The 26,173-nt window shown below is 34.2% G+C and overlaps 1 protein-coding gene and 1 long non-coding RNA gene across 5 annotated transcripts in view; one reads left to right on the top strand and one right to left on the bottom strand.

The window, feature by feature from the left end:
- The window catches only part of LOC135845784 (uncharacterized), a 263,256-nt gene that overhangs the window by 49,193 nt on the left and 187,890 nt on the right, over window positions 1–26,173 (bottom strand). The window lies entirely within an intron of this gene.
- Window positions 2,020–26,173, top strand: LOC135843974 (uncharacterized). 3 transcript variants are annotated; one of them, XM_065362045.1, is made up of 9 exons: window positions 2,020–2,262; window positions 19,355–19,596; window positions 19,711–19,857; window positions 19,939–20,226; window positions 20,302–20,409; window positions 20,477–24,110; window positions 24,275–24,664; window positions 24,762–24,824; window positions 25,155–26,173. In XM_065362045.1, exons 6-9 carry the CDS (start codon window positions 23,885–23,887, stop codon window positions 25,193–25,195), a joined length of 720 nt encoding a protein of 239 aa, XP_065218117.1. In that variant the 5' UTR covers window positions 2,020–2,262; window positions 19,355–19,596; window positions 19,711–19,857; window positions 19,939–20,226; window positions 20,302–20,409; window positions 20,477–23,884; the 3' UTR covers window positions 25,196–26,173. The 3 variants fall into 2 exon arrangements, 2 of the variants coding, with proteins under 2 accessions (XP_065218118.1, XP_065218117.1); XM_065362046.1 differs by having other exon boundaries at window positions 20,009–20,226.

The raw sequence follows: 26,173 nt of genomic DNA, 5'->3' as shown, positions 1-26,173 counted from the left end.
CAATCCACGGCCTCCAACAATTTTTTTGGTCTTTTACCAATTGGGGGAGGTTCTGGGAGCCATGGGGGTGAGGTCAATTTGAAAAACTAAGGCTACATATTATATTTGTGTTCAGCGATATCGAAAACATATTATGTCATGCGTCACACGATTGAAATCATTTTTTTTCAGGTCCCCCCCCCCTTGGGCAGATCGAGACAATGTGAAAATAATGGAACCCCTCCACCCGCCTCCTGAGGCGGCTAGGGCCAAACTGATGGAGGGTTTCTTACTTACTGGGTGGGTAGATATTGTAAAAATTCGAGCTAAATTGAAAGATATGACTCAAAAACGTTGGTCGAATTGACATGGAATGACCCCTCACTGAGTTCAACTTTCAAAAACATGGAAAAAAATCTCAAGAATATATCCATGGCTTAGAACTGCCCAATTTTAATTTTTAGAAACTCACTAAACCAAAAATCATAGAATAAAATCGAGCTTTTGAAAATCGGTCTGTCGTGGTTTCATTTTGTGATGTACAGTACCTTATGATAATTATTCTTTCTATTTCTCTACATTTAGGTACTACAAACATTTTCCTACCGGTGGGATTTTTTTCGGTGTGGGGGGAGGGGTGTTATCTCTTATTCATTTTATGTTCTCGAACATTCCATTGATCATAGTTACAGCTTTGATAAACAAATCGTATTTACACTCGACAGCTCCATTAAAAATTTAATAAAAATCATTAGGCACGTGTAATTTATCAAGTTTACCTACTATGTATACATCGGATGATAATTATTATTATTTGATTAGGCAATAATACGATTTTTCAAAGTCTACCTAAAAGTGACCTCTGGTGTGCCCTGGAAATAGCTTATCGAAATTGATTGTCGGACATCGTACTCGATTTGAAATACACAAATAAGTAAGTATAGGCTCATAACACTATTCTACGCACCTATTTCTGGTTTTATTAGCCATGATATCCGTTTGCACTCGTCACTCGTATATTTTCATCGTTGAATTGGGAAACCGATATTTCAATACAATCGACTTTGTACTTCTCAGCTCATTCTTCTTTTCTCGGTACCAATTCATGTAAAAACCGTTGAGAAAAAAAATACTTACAAGAGTAAGAAATCACCTGACATCGTCGTCGAATTGGTACTTCTACCGACCTACCCAGACCCACGACCAACACGTCGTTAATTTTATTGCTCGGGTATATAATACCTTTACCTATCCTCCCCATCCTCCCTTTCTCGAATCGATGACCACTTCATCGCAAAAATCGCGAACCTTTTTATCGTCTGCCCACATACACATGACAACAAAAACACCAGGGTGTTCTTTTGGGTGAAAAGCAAAACCCTTAACATACTATATATACAGCTCACATAGAGCGTATCTTTAATACCATCTACCTTGTATGTAATATAGCGTCCTGCGTCCGTCCATTTCTCCTACATTAACAGACACACAATAGCTACAATTTCAGCTTCCTGAAACCGTTCGAATAGAAAATCACCACCAGATTGACGGTATTTATGCGGGAGCTCGGATTGCATTGCTCATCGAACATACGAGCTAGACTGGGGCATTCACATTGGCCATGGACAATACAAAAACATCGTCGTTTATTCTGCTTGCTCTTTTTTTTTCAGCTTCGGCACCGCATTTCCTCGATGGCGAGTTTTTTCTCCTTCGGACAGCTGATCAGCGAGCTGAGAACCCGAACAGCTGATGGGTTCGAATTTTTATATGCATTTGCTAAACTCGATCTCGCTTCCTTTACTTTACACAGTCACAGTAGGTTTTTAGTGGAAAAATTAACGTATTTTTCAAGGTGTACCGGTTTCTTTACTTACATTAAATCACGCACACATGCATACGATTGCACACAGTGCACTTGTACTCTCGTATATAGCCAGCTGACGATGGACGAAGATGATCGAAGAGGAAGAGGGGGTGGTACGATTCGAATAATGTGGTACGAGTATGACTTATACCTTACCTAATGAGTCACACCGTCGTCGAGAAGAACACTTGTTTCACGCAAAATAGCTATAGAGTATAGGTAGTGCAAATATTGCGACATTTTTGGATATTTTTATTTTAGTATTTTTTTTGTTCTGTATTTGGATTTTCTCGCCTCCGATACGATCGTTTTGTGGTTACAGAGCTCTTTGTCTTATTGTACTACATGTACTGCAACGAGTAGCACGTAATGAAGAATGGACGACCTTCAAAATGTACGAAATAATGTATTTGATGGTATGTATATTTCATGCAGTTGTATTCGTAATGCACATACTTCGAGATTGTACTGTAGCTGTGATGAAAGGAGGCGCGACGGGCGAGTATGCAGATGCACAGATGGATGATTGATCGATTTATTATACCGAGAATAGTTCATCAAAATATAAAATTTATTGCCATGTTTTCAATCATTTCATTACTCACAAGCTGTGTCTAGCTGTCTATACGTACTTATGTATAGTAGTCTGGATGAGAAGTTTCGAAAATTGACCATCCGATGAAAAATCGATCATGATGGTCAAGAATCGATTAATCGATCTATAAAAATCGATCCAATTGCGATTTTCAATCCCATTTGATCGATCATGTCGAAAAAGAAAAAAATCAATTTTAGCATCAAAACTTGACCACGGTCGAAAATCGATTAATCGATTTCGAAAAATCGATTATCGATAATTTAAAAATCGATAATCGATAATTGAAAAATCGTATCCAAAAAATTGACACATTTTCGATTTTCCATCCTATAAGATCAATCATGTTTGGTGACAAAAAATCAATCTTAGCTTCAAAAGTAGACTTCTCGATCAGAAATCGATCATTGGCCAAAATCGATTAGTCGAACTACAAAAATCGAATAAATTTTGATTTTTAATATTCCTTGTGATTGATCATGTTCAAAAAGAAAAATTCGAATTTTAGCCTCAAAAACTTACCATCTCATCAAAAATCGATAATTATTTAGAATCGCGATAATCGATCAGTTTTCGATATTCGATCATAAAAATCGAATAAATTTCGATTTTGAGTTCCATGTGATTGATCATGATTAAAAACAAGAATTGAATTTCAGCCTCAAAAATTGACCATCTCATTATCAAAAATCGATATCGAGAATCGCAAGAATCGAACCATTTTCGATCACAAAAATCGAATAAATTTCGATTTTGAGTCCCACAAGACTGATCATGATTGAAAAGAAAAATTGAATTTCAGCCACAAAAATTGACCCTTTCATCATCAAAAATCGATATCGAGAATCGCAAGAATCGGTTCATTTTCGATCACAAAAATCGAATAAATTTGGATTTTGAGTTCAATGCGATTGATCATGATTAAAACAAAAATTGACCATCTCATAAAAAATCGAATAAATTTTGATTTTGAATCCATTTGAGATTGATCATGTTCAAAAAGAAAATTTGAATTTGAGCCTCAAAAATTGACCATCTCATCAAATATCGATATCTAAAATCGCAGAAATCGATCCATTTTTGATTTTCAATCACAAAAATCGAATAAATTTCGATTTCAAGTTCCATGTGATTGATCATGATTTCAGCCTCAAAAATTGACCGTCTCATCAAAAATCGATATCTAGAATCGCAAAAATAGATCCATTTTCGATTTTTGATTTGAACCGATTAATCAAATAAACAACAACAAAAGTTGAATAAATTTCGATTTTGAGGTCCATGTGATTCATTATGACTAAAAATGTTAATTGGATTTTATCCTCAAAAATTGACCATCTCATCAAAAATCGATATCTAGAATCGCAAAAATCGATCAATTTTCGATCACAAAAAACGAAAAAATTTTGATTTTGAGTTCCATGTGATTGATCATGATTAAAACAAAATTTAAATTTTAGTCTCAAAAATTGACTATCTCATGAAAAATCGATATCTAGAATTGCAAAAATCGGTCAATTATCGATTTTTGATCGCAAAAATTTGATAAATATCGATTTTGAGTACCATGTGGTTGATTATGATCAAAAACAAAAATTGAATTCAAGACTCAAAAATTGACCATCAAGTCGAAAATCGATGCGTAGAATCGCAATAATCGATCCATTTTCGATTTTCGATCAAAAAATCAAATAAATTCTGATTTTTGATCATAACAATCGAATAAATTTCGATTTTGAGTACCATGTGGTTGATCATGATCAAAAACAAAAATTGAATTCAAGACTCAAAAATTGACCATCAAGTCGAAAATCGATGTGTAGAATATCGCAATAATCGATCCATTTTCGATTTTCGATCCAAAAATCAAATAAATTCAGATTTTTGATCATAAAAAATTAAAAATCGAATAAATTTCGATTTTGAGTTCCTTGTGACTGATCATGATTAGAAACAAAAATTGAATTTTAATTTTAGCCTCAAAAATTGACCAACTCACCAGAAATCGATATCTAGACTCGCAAAAATAAGTTTCGATTATCGATTTTAAAAATCGATTACGTTTCGATTTTCGATAATAAAAATCGATTACATTTCGATTTTCGATTACAAAAATCGAATAAATTTCGATTTCGAGTTCCCTGTAGCTGATCATGATTAAAAACAAAATTGAATTATTTTAGCCTCAAAAATTGACCAACTCACCACAAATCGATAATATTTAGAAGTGCAAAAATCGATCCGTTTTCGATTTTCTATCCCATACAATCGATTATTTTCGGAACAAAAAATCGATAGGTATGTACTAGCCTCAACAATAGACTTCCTAATTAGAAATCGATCAGGAATGATCGAAAATCGATTAATCGATCCCCAAAAATCGATCAGTTTGTGAGTTTTAATCTTGTAAGATGAATTAATGAATTACATATGTTCAAACTTGAAGTATCTATTTTACCTCGATTAACCTCTCGGTCAAAAATCGAATAATCGAACCCTGAAAATCGATTTTTTTGTGACTTTCGATTTCTTACTATCAATTATAAAGTGTTGCTAATCTCACAAATACTTAATATGCAGAAATTGATCATAATTCGAAATTCGATTAATCGAACTCCACGAAACGATTCGTTTGGGATTTTCGATGCCAAATGATCGATCATGCTCCGACATATCGATTAGTATGTTTTTAAAGAAGCTGAATTTGAATTTGGGCTTATCTTTTCGATTCAACCCCTTCGATCCGCTCCACCGTTCATGGTTTGATGATTTGATTGCAAGACATATCATCGAGATATCTTCTGCCAGTATAAATCCTAAAAATTTAATTTTTCTGCTCCTCCCTCAAACTATTTAGTCAGGGAGCCCAACCTGAAAAAATGTACGATGGGGGTTGAAATTGGGGACCCGGCCCAAAAGTTACTATATGTAGTACTCTTTCCAGAAATGCCACTCTGGCAATTCGCAGGTGGGGCTTTTAAGCACAGCGAAAGCTCAAAGTTCACAATTTTTATGAACTTTCAACTTGGAAAGTTTTATGGCTGAAACCAGGGGATTCTTATAGGATTTTTCACGCTGAATTCAAATATGCCGGTCTGCCGACCCCTAAGTGTCCCCAAAGGGGTGCCAGACTGGGTTAAAGGGGTAAAAATCGCAAAAAATGCTGTAGTTTTTCAATGATTTTTCGTAAAAATCAAATAGATGACAAAACGTGGCGAATTCTTGAAGAATTTTTCGCGCTAAATCCGAATATGCCAGTCTGCTAACCCCTAAGTGCCTCCAAAGGGGCGAAAAAGGCAAAATATTGAGGTTTTTCATGTCTTAGGCGCATAAACATACTTAGCATTATTTGGTACCTAATTATTTTATTCGAATGTGGTTTGCGAGCACATTTTTGAAAACAGCATAAAATTCTTGCAGGCATCCATACGCGAGGTGTCCCCCAAAAAAATTTTCAACCCCCTCCCCTCATATTTACCCCTCGAAATGGCGTTTTTCAACTTATTTTATGGGTTTTAACAATGTAGATTTTGCGAGGTACAATTTTAGAAGCACGTTTTTTGGATGTATTTTTGACTCTTGAACATGATATTATACCTATATTTTTTCTTATTCAGTGGGTTCAAATAATGGAGCTCCACTTCAAAACTATATAATAGAAATCGAGGATTACGTTGAGGTTCAGACAGGACTTTTTGATGAGTATAACACAAAATTCAACGTCATTTCGTGTTCAGGAGATTTGGTTTGGATCACAACGATACCGTATGTTGTAAAAGTATGTAGCTTAACTTCAAAAATAGTCGAAATTTAGAAAGGAGCCAAGGCTCCGATTGCGCTGGGTGAAACTAAAACGAATTATGACGTCATCTTTGCGTTCAAGGAGTTCGGTTCATATGAAAACGACGCCAATATTGTAAAAGTAGCTCCATGTTGAAAATAATGGAAATTGAGGAGGGAGATGAAGCTCTGGAGGAGCTGTGTGAATGTAAAACAAAATCTCAAAGTAGGTAACTATTTCAAAAATAGTAAAAATTGAAGCGGGGGGGGGATGGAATTGAAGGCTCTGGAGGAGATTAGATGCGTGTAAACTAGCCGAAAATCTGAGGTCATATTCGTGCTTCAACAGTATTGAATAATGCGGAAGCGACACCCTATTTACTCAATTATTTTCCCGGAAATTCCTATTTTACGCCTCTACGACTTATTATATCAATTTTTCATCGCGGCCCATCAAAACAAAAATTTTGAAAAAAATATATTCTAGAGTTGAAAATATGTACCTACATCCAAAAAACGTGCTTCTAAAATTGTACCGCGCAAAATCTACATTGTTAAAACCCATAAAATAAGTTGAAAAACGCCATTTCGAGGGGTAAATATGAGGGGAGGGGGTTGAAAATTTTTTTGGGGGACACCTCGCGTATGGATGCCTACAAGAATTTTATGCTGTTTTCAAAAATGTGCTCGCAAACCACATTCGAATAAAATAATTAGGTACCAAATAATGCTATGTTTATGCGCCTAAGACATGAAAAACCTCAATATTTTGCCTTTTTCGCCCCTTTAAAGTAGTCTGGCACCCCTTTGGAGGCACTTAGGGGTTAGCAGACTGGCATAATTCGGATTCAGCGCGAAAAATTCTTCAAGAATTCGCCACGTTTTGTCATCTATTTGATTTTTACGAAAAATCATTGAAAAACTACAGCATTTTTTGCGATTTTTACCCCTTTAACCCAGTCTGGCACCCCTTTGGGGACACTTAGGGGTCGGCAGACCGGCATATTTGAATTCAGCGTGAAAAATCCTATAAGAATCCCCTGGTTTCAGCCATAAAACTTTCCAAGTTGAAAGTTCATAAAAATTGTGAACTTTGAGCTTTCGCTGTGCTTAAAAGCCCCACCTGCGAATTGCCAGAGTGGCATTTCTGGAAAGAGTACTACATATAGTAACTTTTGGGCCGGGTCCCCAATTTCAACCCCCATCGTACATTTTTTCAGGTTGGGCTCCCGGACTAATTTATTCATACAGACACATCACAAAGTAAAACGACGAAGTAATTCCATTTGTTCTTTTCACTGTCGCTTTCGTAAGGGTTGAAAGTTGTTATTGTACTAATAGCGAGAAGAACCGAGTTCAACGAGTAAAAGTATACGACTATAAGAAGGATTGGATAGGGCCACCTCGTCCACAGCTGCTGCCACCTCGCTCGTCTTCATCGTTCCAATTCGGCGGGCCAGAGCGATGGAGAAGCGAAGGTAAGACCGAAAGCGTGTATAATTTATCAAATCTCAATGCGTAAACTTTTGACCGAGCTCGGCCACTAATTTAAGGATTACCAGGACATACAAAACAGAGCGATGGCGGTCTTCTCCACCTGTACGGTTGCCAGTATTGAACGGGGTGGTGAACGAGGTGAGGGGGACTTTGATAGAGTAAAGTTTCCATGTTTCGTGTTTGGCCGGCTTAAATGATTAACGAAGCGCGAATCGCTATTTTCTTAATAGTGAAACCTCCCTTCGCCCCCCCTTCGTGCTGCGAACCGCGACCGAAGCTTGCAAGTTTCTCGAAGCTGTTTCGTGTAGTGTATAAGATAAGCTTTGACGGTGCCTCTGCCTCGTCTCTGTCTACCTATATAACCTTCTTAATGCCTAATACAATAAAAAGATCCTCGAGTAGGTGTACAGAGTCGAGTACTATACTTGACAGCTACCTAGATACGATGAGGTGATGGAAAATTTTCGTGTCAACTTGATATTAGGTATTTTGAGTGTTTTGAGCGAGGTTGTCGTTTATCGTGCAAAAAAGATTCATGTACGACTTACAAGAGGATGCCTGAAAAATGAGCGAGCGAGTATAGTGATTATATTGATGGTATCAGTAAACCTATAAATAAGTTGTAAGAATAACATTTTTTTGTACATTTTTAGATATAAGCACCACCAGAAACACTCTCCAAAAGAAATTCAATGCCAACAAATTTCCCAATTAGTTTCCTTATCTCTCTACAACACGTCCAAAATTTCAAAAGTTATCGCTGGTCTTTTTTTTAGGGACCTTTGAATCATACTGCGTATACCTATTCTTACAATTAATCGCTTCGCCTTTTCCTAAATAAGTTAAAGACTTATTATTATTATGTACTTTTATCTTGGAAATTTTATCGAGGTTTTTTAGTATATTCAAAAGGTTTGGAAATCTGAAAAGAACACGTGATTGCCTGCATCTTTGTTTGTGAGCGTTCATCTGGTCTAATTATGAACCTATTTATTGCTACATGTTATCTTTTTGTGTACTTCCTATTCAACGTGAGATTGCAACGAAGTCTTCTAATTAATAATTGGAAAAGCGTCGAAAAACTGCTCAGATGACTCATGGTGTAATCTAATCATCTCATAAAGTCAAATGTTATCTCTAAAGAGTTAAAATGAACCTTCATTCACTCCTCTGGATTCATCATTAAAACTGAAATCTATCAAAGTATGTATTGGTACATCGCTTTATTTTCATAATCAGGAAAAAAAAGATAATAATTGAAGTTACGTCTTATATCAGAAGGGCACCTACACTTATCTTATCTATGTGCACTCATTACATATAAACAACATCAAACATCAGGAGGAGCAGGAGGAGGAGTGTGAGAGGAGGGGGATCACGTGCACAGTGCAATACATCAAATGAGATTATTTTCATGTTTAACATGTAACTAACGCATTTAAAAACCGAACTTTCGATGATGTATCGTTCTCGATAGAATAATTTTCGTTCTCAAATTTTGGCCAAAGCCAAACTAGGCAATGACATTTTGAAGGAAAGGGGTCTAATCGAAAAATTAAGGTCAGATTCGCGTTCAGCATCTTCAAAAACTCAGTGATCGAATGAGTTGCTCTGCTGACGCTCTTTGATCTCGAGGTCTAAAGCTAAGAACATAAGTATTCGTGATAAGCGGTTTCAAAAACGAGTAATTTGATTCGATTTTTTTTTTTTTTAAATTTTGATCCAAATTTGGGGAAGAGCTACTCGTTTTCGTCGACAGTTTTCATTTCGAAAAATAAGGTACTTCAAAGTAGCTTCAAAAATTACATCTGGGATCATTTTTACAGCGTTTTGAATTATGCCTCGCGCTGACAGATTTACAGATTTTCGATTTTTTGACAAAAAATTGCCAAAAAGTCACTCGTTTTTCCAAAAATTTCTGAAAAACCCTTCATTTTGCTAAAATTGTAATTTTCTGCCATAAATATAGCGAAAAGACTTGCCTTTTGTTAAAATAGTCACAAAAGTAGGTATTGTTTGATGCCAAAGATTGGTAACAATTATTTGTACTTTTTGTTTGTAGGGAGGGAGGGGAGGGGGAGAGAGAAATTCTAAAAAGTTTCAGATTTTTTTTTCAAAATGTGCCCCTGAAATCTCGCATTTTTGCCAAAAATTGTTAAGAAGACCTGGCATTTGATAACATTTCAAAATCTCGTCCTTTGTCATGAAATTGCTGTAAAGTTTTGCTTTTTTTATATTATGCAAGTATTATTAAATTACAAAAATTACCTATTTTGTCACGAAAAAATGCCAAGAAGTTTCATTTCTTGATGAAACTTGCAGAAACGTTTCGTTTTTTTTTTACACAACACTCGTGCAAATACGTGAAAACTGAAAAGACCGACTTTTCTTCAAATAAAAATCTTTTACGAACGAAGTGATTCACTTTTTTTGAAGTACATTTGTGGTAGCAATTGATCTGTTTACAATCGAATCGATTGATTGATTTTCTTCTTGGTAAATAATTCGCAAACGGATCAATTATTTTAGATTGATTCAATGTTTGTGAAACAATTGTATAGGAATTGATCTATTTTCAAGCGAAGTGAATCGAATCGAATCGAATCATTCACAATCGATTGGCGATTGAACAAATCATCGATCGTTTTATAGGTGAATCATTCGCGAACGAATTGATTCGTATAAGTGACTCGTTCGCGAATGAATCGATTCATTTACTTTATTTTTCGGGTGAATCATTCACAAAAGAATTGAATAATTTTGGATGAATCATTCGCGAACGAATCGATTCGTTTTATTTTTTGGGCGAATCATTCACGAACGAATTGAATGATTTTTGATGAATCATTCGCGAACGAATTGATTCGTATAAGTGACTAGTTTGGGAACGAATCGATTCATTTACTTTATTTTTTGGGTGAATCATTCGCAAAAGAATTGATTCGTATATGTGACTCGCTCGCGAACGAATCGATTCATTTTATTTTTTGGTGAATCATTCACGAACAAATTGAATAATTTTTGATGAATCATTCGCGAACGAATTGATTCGTATAAGTGACTAGTTTGGGAACGATTCGATTCATTTACTTTATTTCTTGGGTGAATCATTCACGAACGAATCGAATGATTTTTGATGAATCATTCGCAAACGAATTGATTCGTATAAGTGACTAGTTTGAGAACGATTCGATTCATTTACTTTATTTCTTGGGTGAATCATTCGCGAACGAATTGATTCGTATATGTGACTCGTTCGCGAACGAATCGATTCATTTTATTTTTTGGTGAATCATTCACGAACAAATTGAGTAATTTTTGATGAATCATTCGCGAACGAATTGATTCGTATAAGTGAATAGTTTGGGAACGAATCGATTCATTTATTTCATTTCTCGGGTGAATCATTCGCGAACGAATTGATTCGTATATGTGACTCGTTCGCGAACGAATCGATTCATTTACTTTATTTTTTGGGTGAATCATTCACGAACGAATTGAATCGTTTTTGGTGAATTATTCGCGAACGAATTGATTCACAAATTAAAGAATTGATCAATTGAAGGGCCTGATGGAAGAAGGAAACCCTCAAAAAACATAGTTTTGAGAAAAACGCGTTAAAAGTTTTACTTTTGTTGCAAAAAATTGTAAAAGCCAAAAATTCTCGCTTTTTTCCAAAAAAAACTCCAAAAAGTCCCAAGGTTTTTTTGTTGAAAACCCCGTCCAAAAGTGTCGCTTATTTTTACCAAAAATTGCTACCTATAAGAAGGTCTGTTATCTGATGAAATTGTTAAAATATTACTCATTGTCAAAAATTGAAATAAATTCTCGCTGCTGAAATGCTGCTTATTGATAAAACTCTCGAAGTTGACATTTTTGCCAACAATTGACAAACGATCTTGCTTTTGAACAGAAATTTCAAACAGTTCCAGATTTTTTTTTATGAATTTGTCCAAAAATGTCAGTTTCGTTTTTTTCCAACAAAGTCTGAAAAATTCTAAAACAGGCTACTTTAGAGACAAAAATTGCGACAAATTACCACTTTTGCCAAGTCTGCCTTTTTGCTGAAATTATCAAAGTTTTGCTCATTATTGTCAAAAAAATTTTCTACCAATTGTCAACAAAATTCACTTTTTTCCCCAAAAATTACCAAAAAGTTCCTCTTTGTTGGTGAAAATAGCTACAAAGGTGGCCTCTTCTGTCAAAAATTTTCTAAAAATGCCCTATCTTTTTTAAATATTTTCAAAGACTCGTTTTCCACCAGAAATAGTTGAAAGTCTCACCATTTGTCAAAACCTCCATAAAATATCGTTTATGGCTAAAAATGGGAAAAAATTCTCAAAAAGTCTAGCCTGGAAGTCTCTTGAAATTGTCAAGTCAAATTGATGACTAGTCCGGCATATGACAATAGGAGTAATTGCACCCCCCCGCCGATCCTCCGGGACAACTTTTTTCTTAAAGGGGACATCCTAAGGAACATTTTAAAGCAAACTTGCCAAAAAAAAAGTTGGCCCTACTTACAAAATGGCGCCCATTTTGATTGACAGGTCAGCCGGAATCGCAGATTTTGCGTTTTAACATAGGACTTGCACGAACTTTTTCAAACTTTACAAAGGTAGATCGAAAGATCATGCAAAAATTTATCACCTGTCAAAATTTCAAGTGCTAAAGTGCGTTTTTTGATTTTTGGTGAATTTTTAAAAATCGAATTTAGGCCAAAAATGAGGGAAAAAATTACAATTTTACCAAATTGACCAAGAAAGCTGAAATTTGGGATATACCCTATTTTCGACATGCCAAATCGGTTGAAAACGGTTTCAACCCGTTTTGAGCAGTTCTGGAGCCTCCGGCAGATTTCTGAAACTCGAAATTCCCACAAAATCCCATCAAATTGGAGTTGTAAAGCTAAAATTTATTCTAAAAACTAATTTCAATATGCTACGAAGTACTGCAGGTGAATTTCAAGTCGTTTTGGATCCCTCAGCGACTTTTTGAAAATTACTGGAGCCTCCAGTAGATTTTCGAAACTTTAAATTTTCACAAAATTTCATCAAATGGAGATGGATAAAGCTGAAATTTACTCTACACTCCAATTTTAACACCCTCTGAAGACGACTTCAAGTGGGTTCAAGTAATTTTAGGGCCTCCAGCGACTTTTTTGAAAATTACTGGAGCCTCCAGCAGATTTTTGAAACTTAAAATTCCCCAAAATTTCATCAAATGGAGATGGAAAGCTGAAATCTATTCTACACTCCAATTTTAACACCCTCTGAAGACGACTTCAGGTGGGTTCAAGTTATTTTAGGGCCTCCAGCGACTTTTTGTGAAAATTACTGGAGCCTCCAGCAGATTTTTGAAAATTTAAATTTTCACAAAATTTTATCAAATGGAGATGGAAAGCTGAAATTTACTCTACACTCCAATTTTAACACCCTCTGAAGACAACATCAGGTGGGTTCAAGTCATTTTAGGGCCTCCAGTGATTTTTTTGAAAATTACTGGAGCCTCCAATAGATTTTTGAAACTTCAAATTTCCCCAACATTAATTTATCAAATAGAGTTGGCATGCTGAAATTTACTTCGCAGACTACATGGTGGTTTCAAATGATTTTGAAGCTTCCAGCTAGGTACTTTTAGGAAATTTCAATTTTACAAAAAAACGTCATACAACCTTTCAAAAAGTTGCTAGAGGCTCCAAAACGACTTGAAATTCACCAGCAGTCAACTTCGTGGCGTATTGAAATTAGTTTGCAGAATGAATTTCGACTCTCCACCTATGTTTGATGAAATTTTGGAGAAATTTCAAGTTTCAAAAATCTACTGGAGGCTCCAGTAATTTTCAAAAAAGTCGTTGGAGGCTATAAAATGACCTGAAATCAACCAGAAGTCGTTTTCAGAGGGTGTTAAAATGGGAGTGAAGAGTAAATTTCAGCTTTCCATCTCCATTTGATGAAATTTTGTGAAAATTTAAAGTTTCGAAAATCTACTGGAGGCTCCAGTAATTTTCACAAAGTCGCCGAGGGATCCAAAACGACTTGAAATTCACCTGCAGTACTTCGTAGCATATTGAAATTAGTTTTTAGAATAAATTTTAGCTTTACTACTCCAATTTGATGGAATTTTGTGGGAATTTCGAGTTTCAAAAATCTGCTGGAGGCTCCAGAACTGCTCAAAACGGGTTGAAACCGTTTTCAACCGATTTGGCATGTCGAAAATAGGGTATATCCCAAATTTCAGCTTTCTTGGTCAATTTGGTAAAATTTTAATTTTTTCCCTCATTTTTGGCCTAAATTCGATTTTTAAAAATTCACCAAAAATCAAAAAACGCACTTTAGCACTTGAAATTTTGACAGGTGATAAATTTTTGCATGATCTTTCGATCTACCTTTGTAAAGTTTGAAAAAGTTCGTGCAAGTCCTATGTTAAAACGCAAAATCTGCGATTCCGGCTGACCTGTCGATCAAAATGGCCGCCATTTTGTAAGTAAGGCCAACTTTTTTTTTGGCAAGTTTGCTTTAAAATGTTCCTTAGGATGTCCCCTTTAAGAAAAAAGTTGTCCCGGAGGATCGGCGGGGGGGAGGGTGCAATTACTCCTATTGTCATATGCCGGACTATATGTTTCGTTTTTTAGCAGAAAGTTTGAAAAAGTCTCAGTTTTTTCCAAAAATTGTTCAAAAATGTGGCTTTCTTGTCAGAAATTGCCAAAAAGTCCTGCCTTCGCTAAAATTGTAGACGTTTCCTTTTGGTCCCAAAAAAGTAATCCAAAGTCTCGCTTTTTTGCCAATTCCGAATTCAAATTAGCTCTTTTTTCAAGTACGACTTCTCGATTACCCCCCCCCCCCTCCAAATTCGACAAAAATCAAAAAATTACGAACTTTCCCACTGAAATTCGATCAATTTGAACTTCTGCAAATAAATTCTCCTCTCTACCAGTACGACACACATTGGGCGATCAACTGTACCTCTTTTCCTTCCCCATCTGCTTTCCCCCCTTCGTGATACGACGATTTGTGCAATTCGCTATCTCTTTGCTCATTCAGCACACACTGCGCTTTAATTTAGCCAAGATTTTACGTAAGTATATAAATTGATTCGCGGTAAGGGGACCGGCGCGGGCGGGCGCGGGCGGCGAAAACTTTAATCCGCAAAAAAGAAGGTCGAAAAAATATACTATAAGGAAGAAGGGAACCGCTTGCATTAGGAATATAACCACGTATGTCATTAAAGCTAGTCGTTGAATATTTATTCGAACGAATAAACGTGGGCGATCGGGTTCGGGGGCGTCTTGCGTCGCGTCGTCGCAGGGATGCATACGGACGAGAAGAACACTGATGAAAAAATTAAGAACTAGAGTGAGAGAGAGAGAGAGAAAGAAAGGATGAGGGAGTTCGTGGATAAAACGTGTTTTTGAAAAGTTTCCATGCGATACGATACCAAAACCGAGGCGATATCAATATTGAAAAATATTTCGCAACGAGCTGCTCTCGGTTGACCGATCGTGACCAGAATATGTAAGCTTCGATTTGGCCACCCTCGCCGCCAATTTCGAGATAGTTTTTTTTTCTTTTGCACTTTGAATACCGTATATATATACTGCGAGAATACATATATTCCGATGTCGTCTCATGTACGCCTCTTTTTTTTCATCGTGTTCCAATTAATGAAATAAAAACTACCCTCGTCGTCGAAAGTTTACTTATTCGCGATACTTGTTCGAATGTGGAACAAATCACGTAGTCGAGTTAATCAAAATTATCCCACAAACTTGTGATTTTTTCACCTTTCCAAGTCCTTTTTCCTTCATCTACTCGTTCCTGTTTCTTTCTCTCTGTCTTTCGACGTATCTGCAATAATAATTTTCCTATCAACTCTTCGCCAGGTTTTCAAACAGGCCACAAACCAGTAGGACTTTTTTTTCAGACGTTAATTCGTCACTGAAAATTCTCATCGTCGCGAAGCAAAGGTTATTATTTCCTTCCAGTAAATAAAAACACGAAGGTCTGAGCCAACTTCGGATTTGAATTCGCGTTCAGTTCATTTCGAATTGAGCTGAACTTCTCGATTGAAACTCGTAACGAGGAATAAAAATGAGTATTTTCTCGTTTAAATCGAAATTTTTACAAAACTTTTCCATCGAACGTGATAAGATTGGTTAAAATGCCTCGTCTCCATTTAGAAAATTACACGATAGAAGCGAAGAAAAATTGTGTACAGAAGCATACGACTACGAGAGAGAGGCTCGTTTAAAGATTTCGCAAGAAAAACGTGGGAATCTGTTAACTGATTGTATTTACATCTCTGTACTATTTTACACAGCTAGTATAGGCTACGAGAATCCAGCGTTGTTGGTAAATTAAATGAGCCGAGAAATAAATTTTTATTTTTTCATCGTCGGCGTAGGATAATGTGCAGTAACTCGCTACTGTGCCCTAAAACTTCTTGCGCCCATCCCACGAATCTCTACTCGTATATAAAATTGACGTATAAAACGCGAAACGTGCGCGGTATTGTGTTTCATTTTTCTTCTTTTTTTTTTTTTTTGCTGCTCGTTTCAAGGTCTCTAAATTCGCGAATGCTGAAAATTTTCATCTTCAGCCAACCCTACAGCTTCGGGTTAAAATTGCTTTAAGGCAGTGTAAGCAACATTGAAACAACTAAATTGCTCACGATTCGATGGAAAAATTTTGCACGAAGACAAATTCTCGTTATTGAATTTTTATTCGAATTGGCGCGTTCCCTGTTCTCTTCTCGTTTCTACATTATCAGTCTTTGTGAGCTCAACTCGATGGAAAATGTAATTTGACGACAGATATATCGTATTACTTGTCGAATTATACACACATACATAGGTACGTTTTAAAGGTCGCCGAACTTGAAAAACATCGATTATTATTTTCGCAGCTCGGTCATTCGTAAGATACGTAGGTGTTTTTCTATATTATACCCTTATATATTCGAGAGGAAAATTTACACTCTCGTGAAACGTTATTTATTTAGACGAGTATCCGCAGATCAAAAGTAAAAATATGCTTTGGATATTTCAAACTCTACAGTATAGAATTTCTTGCTGTGCTAAATTTATCATTTTTTACTCCTAAGGGTGACTCAAATTTCCCAACATTCTCGAAAAATCACGAAAATCGAAAACAAATCGATTTTTGGCTTCGTTTATCAATATTTTCGACCGTGATAAATTTTTGATCAGGAAATACATTTTCGATGCAAAAATCGATTTTTCATTTCAAACACTTCCAATTTTACATAGGAAATCGAAAATCGAAAATTAATCGATTTATAGAGATCGATTTATCGAATGTTGGTAACGATCGATGTTTCATCAGGAAAGTCACTTTCGAGACTAAAACTGAGTTTCCATTTCGAAGAGTTTTTCGATCACACGTGGGATCGAGAATCACAAATGAATCAAATTATGGGGGTCTGAATAATCGATTTTCAATTGCGATCAATTTTTGAAAATCTATTTTGGAGGGTAAAATTGATTTTATTCATTTCGAACATAATCGATCACAAAAAAATCGAAAGTTGAAATCAAAAATTAATCGATTTTTAATGATGATAAATTTTTCAGGATAAAACTTGATTTCTCATTTCAAACATGGATCGATCACATGAAATCGAAATCGAAAATAAATCGATTTTCAAACATGATCAATTTTTGATCGATAAGTTCATTTTTGAGGTTGAAACTGATTTCTTATTTCGATCATGACAGATGACACATAATGACAATATAGAATCGAAAATCGCGAAGAAATCGATTTTTGGGGTTCGATTAATCGATTTTTAATCTTCATCAATCATTTCAAACATGATCATCACATGAAATCGAAATCGAAAATTAATCGATTTTCAAACATGACCAATTTTTGATCGAAAAGCCCATTTTTGAGGCTGAAATTGATGTCACATTTCGACCGGAATTCATCACAACATCGAATCAAAAATCGTAAACAAATCGATTTTTGGGAGTTCGATTTTTGCTCGATCACATGAAATCGAATATCGAAATAAAAAAAATCGATTTTTAATCGAAAGGTATATTTCTGAGGCTGAAATTGATTTCCTATTTCGACCACATAATTGATCACAATCGAAAATTATTCGATTTTTGGAAGTTCGATTAATCTATTTTCAATCCTGATCTTTTGAAGGTAAACTTGATTACTCATTTCAAAGATGATCAATCACAAGAAATCGAAAATAAATCGATTTTCAATCATGGTCAATTTTTGATCGAAAAGTCTCTTTTTGAAGCTGAAATTGATTTCCTATTTCGACCATACTTAATTGATCGCAATGTAGAATCGAAAGTCGAAAATAAATTGATTTTGAGGATTTCGATTAATCGATTTTCAATCCTGATGTTTCGAAGGTAAACTTGATTTCTAATTTCAAAGATGATCAATCACAAGAAATCGAAAATCAAAATCGAAAATAAATCGATTTTCAATCATGGTCAATTTTTGATCGAGAAGTCTATTTTTGAAGCTGAAATTGATTTCCTATTTCGACCATACATAACTGATCGCAATGTAGAATCGAAAATCGCAAAAAAATCGATTTTTGGGATTTTGATTAATCGATTTTCAATCCTGATCTTTTGAAGGTAAACTTGATTTCTAATTTCAAAGATGATCAATCACAAGAAATCGAAATCGAAAATCAATCGATTTTTGGGAGTTCGATTAATCGATTTTCAATCCTGATCTTTCGAAGTCAATCACAAGAAATCGAAAATAAATCGATTTTCAATCATGGTCAATTTTTGATCGAAAAGTCTATTTTTGAAGCCGAAATTGATTTCCTATTTCGACCATAATTGATCGCAATATAGAATCGAAAATCGCAAATAAATCGATTTTTGGGATTTCGATTAATCGATTTTCAATCCTGATCTTTCGAAGGTAAACTTGATTGCTCATTTCAAAAATGATCAATCACAAGAAATCGAAAGTCGAAATCGAAAACAAATCGATTTTCAATCATAATCGACTTTTGATCGAAAAGTCTATTTTTGAAGCAGAAATTGATTTTTTCCTATTTCGACCATAATTGATCGCAATATAGAATCGAAAATCGCAAATAAATCGATTTTTGGGGTTCGATTAATCGGTTCTTAATTCTGATCAATTTCTGAGAATGACTTCTCATTCGTCATTTCAAACATAATCGATCTCATGAAATCGAAAATTAATCGATTTTCAAGCGTGATCAATTTTTGATCGAATAGTCTATTTTTGAGGCTAGAATTGATTTCCAATATTTGAAACTCATAAGTAAGGCAACCTGGAACCTGGGAAGTTGATTTTTGAAATTTTCATTAATTCTTTATCTAAACCAACACACTTCGCCATAATAATTTCATATTTTTGAACTAATGGCTTCATTTTGATACACATTACTATCTGTATAGATAGACCTTGTACTTTGATGGAAAGTCGATTTTTATCTTAATACGTTTACAGAGCGTTCGGTTTTTGATCGCAGGGCAAGCTTAAAACAGAATTTACTACTGTAAGACTTTGCAGTGTAATGTAGACTGTAGAGTGCAGATGAATAAGTAGTCCAATTATTAATTAAAAGTATGTAATTGTGCTTATTCAAACCGCTTTCAGAAACAGTTGAGAGAAAAAAATGAAAGAATACCGTCATCTCATAACCTTACTTTCAATACTTGTGCTGAAACTACCACGGTTCAATTTCGACATTGTGGATCATGATCTTAAAACTATTGAGGCTATCAAGCAATATAGAGTTTTCGTACAAAAATGGAAGGGAAAAAATTATGAAGAAATGGACGCCAAACTTGCAGTAATGCAAGGTCTACGTGAATATCGAAGAACTAATAATACGGATGGTAAGATACCAGTCATTGTTTCAAGTTTTATACATAATAAGTTAAAAGTATCGTAATTAGCTAGACACTCGTAGATACGAAGTGTTATAATATTTCATAGAGCGAATTCGATAGTTCTAGATGATATCCAGAAGAATCTCGAAATTTTGGATGATATTCGTTTCAAGCACATGGGAAACCTCACACAAGAACTGAAATACAAATTTAGAGAAATGGATACCAGGCTCAAAAATCTTCATTATCAAATCGAACGCCAAGATGGTAAGTTATTCGCCCACGTTTCAAGTTCGATCTCGTATACGATATGTTCTAAAAAGCGTATTCAACACGTCTTCTATGTAGACGACGTTCTTCAAAAATACGCATCCATCGTTGAAGATTATATAGAGAATCGCAATTTTACCTCCTTCAGTACTCGTTTAACACGCTTTGAAGAAGAATTGCAGGGGAACCCGAGTGTTAAACATTTGCTGAAACTTCAAGTTCTGAGCCAAGACGACTCCGGTGCGAATAGTGATCGTTCCAACCGTTCGAAAAATTTCAACCTCACGCAAGAAAATATGGAAGCTAAGCTTGAAAATGTAAACCGTCAGATTGAAAATATATATCGGATAATGATGGACAGAAATGGTAATTGGTATAACCTCGCTTTGAGTATACCTATTGTACAGAATACTTCTATATAAATTCAATACTTATTTCCAGACGACATTTTTAGTTCAGATAAATCCGAAGTCAGAGAATGGATCATGGGACTTGATCGACACTGATTTTTTCATCCGAAATGGAAAATTTTTATCAATTTATTAACTGGTGGAATGAAAACTTTTGTTGGCTTAATTCGACGACGTTGAAATACTCATAAGTTTACATGTTTCAGATCATCTTTGAAGGTGGCACTATTTACAGTCCATAAATACCACTACCAGTTTTACACTAACCTACGAGTATGAACAAATTCTGCTACGTCAGTTTTTCAAGATTCAAGCTATTTGGGATGTTTCAAGTCATTTGCCTGGTTTTGGGATTGCAAAGATCATAACATGTAACAGCAGACCGAATGATTTTGATCGCATCAGTCAAAACGAATCTTTCATTTATTTTTAGCACTTTTGCAAAATAACCACTATACTAAGGAAAATAGATTTTATCAATTGAGGCTAAAATTGACCATGATTGATCACAATATAGAATCGAAAATCGCAAAGATATCAATTTTTGGAGTTCGATTAATCGATTTTTAATGCTAATAAATTTTTGAAAATGAAAAAAAAACTTGATTTCTCATTTCAAACAGGATCGACCACATGAAATCGAAAAACAATCGATTTTCAATAATGATCCAGATCAATTTTTGATCGACAAGTTTGTTTTCGAGGCTAAAACGAATTTTCTATCTCGACTGTGACTGATCAAAATATATGTAGAATCGGGTATCGCAAATAAATCGATTTTCGGGTTCAATTAATCGGTTCTCAATCCTGATCATGGTCAATTTTCGTGAATTGATTTCTCATTTGTAATTTCAAACATGACCGATCACATGAAATCGAAAATCGAAATCGAAAATTAATCGATTTTCAAACATGATCACTTTTTGATCGATAAGTTTGTTTTTGAGGGTAAAATTGATTTTCGGTGTCGTCCATGATCTATCACAATACAGAATCGATAATCGCAAAGAAATCGATTTTTGGACTTCGATTATTCGATTTTTAATGCTGGTAAATTTTCGAGGATAAGACTTGATTTTTCATTTCAATAAACAGAATCGACCACATGAAATCGAAAATAAATCGATTTTCAATAATGATCGTCATTTCAAACATGATTGATCACGTGAAATCAAAAATCATAATGGAAATCGTAAATTGATCGATTTTCAAACATGATCGATTTTTGATCGAAAAGTCAGTTTTTGAGGCTCGAATTGATTTCCTATTTCGACCATGATTGATCACAACATAGAATTGGAAATCGCAAATAAATTGATTTTTGGGAGTTCGATTAATCGATTTTTTTTATCGATCACATAAGATCGAAAATCGAAATAAAAAATAATCGATTTTTAATAAAAAGATATATTTTTGAGGCTGAAATTGATTTCCTATTTCGACCACACAATTGATCACAAATCGAAAATCGCAAATAAATCGATTTTTGGGATTCGATTCATCGATTTTCAATCCTGATCTTTCGAAGGTAAGCTTGATTTCTAATTTAAAAGATGACCATTGACCAATCACAAGAAATCGATTTTCGGGAGTTTGATTAATCGATTTTCAATCCTGATCTTTCGAAGGTAAACTTGATTACTCATTTCAAAGATGATCAATCACAAGAAATCGAAAATAAATCGATTTTCAATCTTGGTCAATTTTTGATCGAAAAGTCTTTTTTTGAAGCTGAAATTGATTTCCTATTTCGACCATATTTAATTGATCGCAATGTAGAATCGAAAGTAGAAAATAAATTGATTTTGGGGATTTCGATTAATCGATTTTCAATCCTGATGTTTCGAAGGTAAACTTGATTTCTAATTTCAAAGATGATCAATCACAAGAGATTGAAAATCGAAAATGGAAATCGAAAATGAATCGATTTGCAATCATTGTCAATTTTTGATCGAAAAGTCTACTTTTGAAGCTGAAATTGATTTCCTATTTCGACCATACATAATTGATCGCAATGTAGAATCGAAAATCGCAAATAAATCGATTTTTTGGGATTTCGATTAATCGATTTTCAATCCTGATCTTTCGAAGGTAAACTTGATTTCTAATTTCAAAGATGATCAATCACAAGAAATCGAAAATCGAAATCGAAAATCAATCTATTTTTAGGAGTTCGATTAATCGATTTTCAATCCTGATCTTTCGAAGTCAATCACAAGAAATCGAAAATCAATCGATTTTCAATCATGGTCAATTTTTGATCGAAAAGTCTATTTTTGAAACCGAAATTGATTTCCTATTTCGACCATAATTGATCGCAATATAGAATCGAAAATCGCAAATAAATCGATTTTTGGGATCTCGATTAATCGATTTTCAATCCTGATCTTTCGAAGGTAAACTTGATTACTCATTTCAAAGATGATCAATCACAAGAAATCGAAAATCAAAATCGAAAATAAATCGATTTTCAATCATGGTCAATTTTTGTTCGAAAAGTCTATTTTATGAAGCAGAAATTGATTTTTTCCTATTTCGACAATAATTGATCGCAATATAGAATCGAAAATCGCGAATAAATCGATTTTTGGGGTTCGATTAATCGGTTCTTAATTCTGATTAATTTCTGAGAATTGATTTCTTAAGTATTTCGATCATGATTGATCACAACATAGAATCGAAAATCGCAAATAAATTGATTTTTGGGAGTTCGATTATTCGATTTTTTGATCGATCACACAAAATTGAAATTCGAAATCGAAAATTAATCGATTTTCAAACATGATTCATTTTTGATTAAAAAGTCTATTTTTGACTGATTTTCTAGTTCCACCACAATTGACCAGGAAATAGAATCGAAAATCGCTAATAAATCGATGTATTGGGGTTCGATTATTAAGTTCTTAATTCTGATCAATTTCTGAGGATTGATTTCTCATTTTGTCGTTTCAAACATGATTGATCACGTGAAATCGAAAACCAAAAGCGAAAATAGAAATCGAAAATTATCGATTTTCAAACATGATTACTAATTTGTCATTTCAAACATGTTCGATCACGTAAAATTGAAAATCAAAATCGAAAATTGAAATCGAAAACTGATCGATTTTCAAACGTGATCAACTTTTGATCGAAAAGTCAGCTTTTGAGGCTCAAATTCATCGGAAATCGCAAGGAAATTGATTTTTTGGGAGTTCGATTAATCGATTTTTTGATCGATCACACAAAATCAAAAATCGAAATCGAAAATTAATCGATTTTCAAACATGGTCAATTTTTTAGGCTAAAATTGATCTCCAATATTTGAACCTCACTATGAGGCAACCTGGGAAGTTGATTTTTGAAATTTTCATTAATTCCTTATCTAAACTAACAGAACACTTTGCCATAATAATTTCGTATACTATCTGTATAGACCTTGTATACTTTGATGGAAAGTCGATTTTATTAATCTTAGTAGGTACGTTAACAGAATATTCGATTTTTGATCGTAGGGCAAGCTTAAAAAAAGCATTTACCACTGTAAGACTCCGCAATGCAGATAAACAGGTATCCAATTAATTATAATATTGTGCTTATTTAATACACTCTCAGAAACAGTCGAGGAAAAAAAAATGAAAGAATATCGTCATCTCATAACCATCCTATTAATACTTGTACTAATATTACCACGGTTTAATTTCGACGTTGTGGATCATGATCATACTAGTGAGGTTATGGATATTGTAATAGATATAATAGTAAAAAATGAAAAAATGGAGGGAAAATACGAAGACATGGATGTAAAACTTGCAATAATGGAAGGTCTGAATGAATATCGAAGAACTAATAATACGGATGGTAAGATACCAGTCATTATTTCAAGTTTTACATAGTTAAAAGTATAATAATTCATATAGCAAATTCAGTAGTTCTAGATTAGATGACATCCCGAAGAAACTCAAAGTTAGTTAATAAAAGTGCATAATCTAATAATTCATAATATTATAGCTCAAATTCAATAGTTCTAGGGTACATCCCGAAGAAGCTCAAAGCTTTGGATGATATTCGTTTCAAGCACTTGGGAAACCTGACACAAGAAATGAAATACAAATTTAAGGAAATGGATACCATGCTCAGAAATCTTCATCTGGATCTCGAATCCTATGTACCTAAATACGACGTTCTTCAAAAATACGCATCCATCGTTGGAGATTATATAAAAAATCGTAATTTCACCTCCTTCAGTGCTCGTTTAACATTCTTTGAAGAAGAATTATACGCGAATCCAAGTGTTACACACTTACTGAGGCTTCAAGTTTTCAACCTCACACAAGAAAATAATATAGAAACTAAGCTTGAAAATGTAAACCGTCAGATTGAAAATATATATCGAATAATGATCGATAAAAATGGTAATTGGTAACACACTAATCAATGACTCAATAGTTCTATATCGCTTCGAGTATAATATGTAGGTACTTACAGAATATGTACATTCAATATTTCTAGACGACATTTGGGGTTCATATAAATCCGAAGTCAGAGAATTGATCATGGAACGTCATCGACGAAGTGAGTTGGAATTTCATTTTATAAGGGAAAGGGAGGTATCCGAACAGGTAGAAAAATAGAAATACATCAGCAGCTAAATTTAAGATTCTGAAATGCATTTTTCGATTTTTGATGATGAATTTTTTTAAAAATCAAATGGCGAAAAATCAAAATATCGCCACATTGAGCTAGAAAGCTGAAATTTGATATGCATCCTATTTTCTTATACGCAGGTGACAGACCTTCAAAAATTTGAAAATCCAATTTTTTCATTTCAATTTATGGAAAATTTTGAAAACTTTTGTTGACTTAATTCGACGTTAAAATACTCATTACGTTTACATGTTTCAGATTATGGTATCTTTAAAGGTGGCACTATTTACAGTCCATAAATACCACTACCAGGTTTACACTATAAACAAATTCTACAACGTCAATTTTTCAAGATTCAAGATATTTGGGATGTTTCAAGTCATTCGCCTGGTTCTGGTATTGAAAAGATCATAACATGTACCTAACAGCAGACCGAATGATCCATCAGTCAAAACCAATCTTTCAGGGGTTAAATGAGAAAGATTTCTTTATATAGCACTTCTGAAAAATACTAAGGATCGTTGCTGCTCCCTGAATTGTGGTATTTAGAAGAAAAAAATTTGTCTGGCTTAGAAATTGAGATTTTTTTCCTCAAAATTATCCTTGTATGTAAATTATACCAAAACAATAGTGTAAAAGCATGAAGATAAAAAAAAAGGTCAAGTTGATAAAAATATTTGCAATATTTGAGTTCAACTTTCAGACAATCAGAAGATTTTTATTTTTTTTCACCTCACCGAAATTTAAATACATACCCAGGTTTAATGTAATTTTATGGGACTTTTGCGAAATGCTACATCTCAAATTCGATCGCCGAATCGATTAATGATGGTTTCAAGACGTTCTAGGGCTTCTGAGTCCCGAAAATCACACAAAAAAATCCAAAAATCGAAAAATCTACAGGAAGGATATTTTACCACGACTCGAAATTGCTGCCAATTTATTCAAAAAATCGAAGCAGAGGGTCAAGTGAAACATACAGTCAAAACGTTTGCAAAACATTTAGAGTTGTTGACGATTTCTGAATATATTCCAGGAAAAAAAATGAAGCACCGTTTACCTCTCAAAAAAATTACAAATAAGTTACTTACAATAATGCTCATTATATTATTTCAAGCTTGTAAGTGTTGATTCAATTGAGAAAACTTACCTGAAACCAAAAAAAGAAAAAAAACGATTAGAAACATCATAAAAGGTAGGTATACTTTGAATACTTAAACACAAAACTGAAATCTGAAAACAACTAACAAGTAAGATAAAATGGCAAATAAACATGT

The sequence above is a fragment of the Planococcus citri genome, chromosome 4 (genome assembly GCF_950023065.1).
Source record: "Planococcus citri chromosome 4, ihPlaCitr1.1, whole genome shotgun sequence".
NCBI classification, from domain to species: Eukaryota; Metazoa; Arthropoda; class Insecta; order Hemiptera; family Pseudococcidae; genus Planococcus; species Planococcus citri.
Note: the sequence above shows the minus strand (reverse complement) of the source record. Positions and strands in the feature narration are given on the sequence as shown.

What these genes read in the sequence shown, in the direction of transcription:
- LOC135843974 (XM_065362046.1), top strand. Translation starts at nt 23,885, where the DNA reads ATGAAAGAATATCGTCATCTCATAACCATCCTATTAATACTTGTACTA. An exon ending in AAGAACTAATAATACGGATG is followed by an intron (nt 24,111 to 24,274) that starts GTAAGATACCAG and finishes CAAATTCAATAG; the next exon opens with TTCTAGGGTACATCCCGAAG. An exon ending in CATGGAACGTCATCGACGAA is followed by an intron (nt 24,825 to 25,154) that starts GTGAGTTGGAAT and finishes TACATGTTTCAG; the next exon opens with ATTATGGTATCTTTAAAGGT.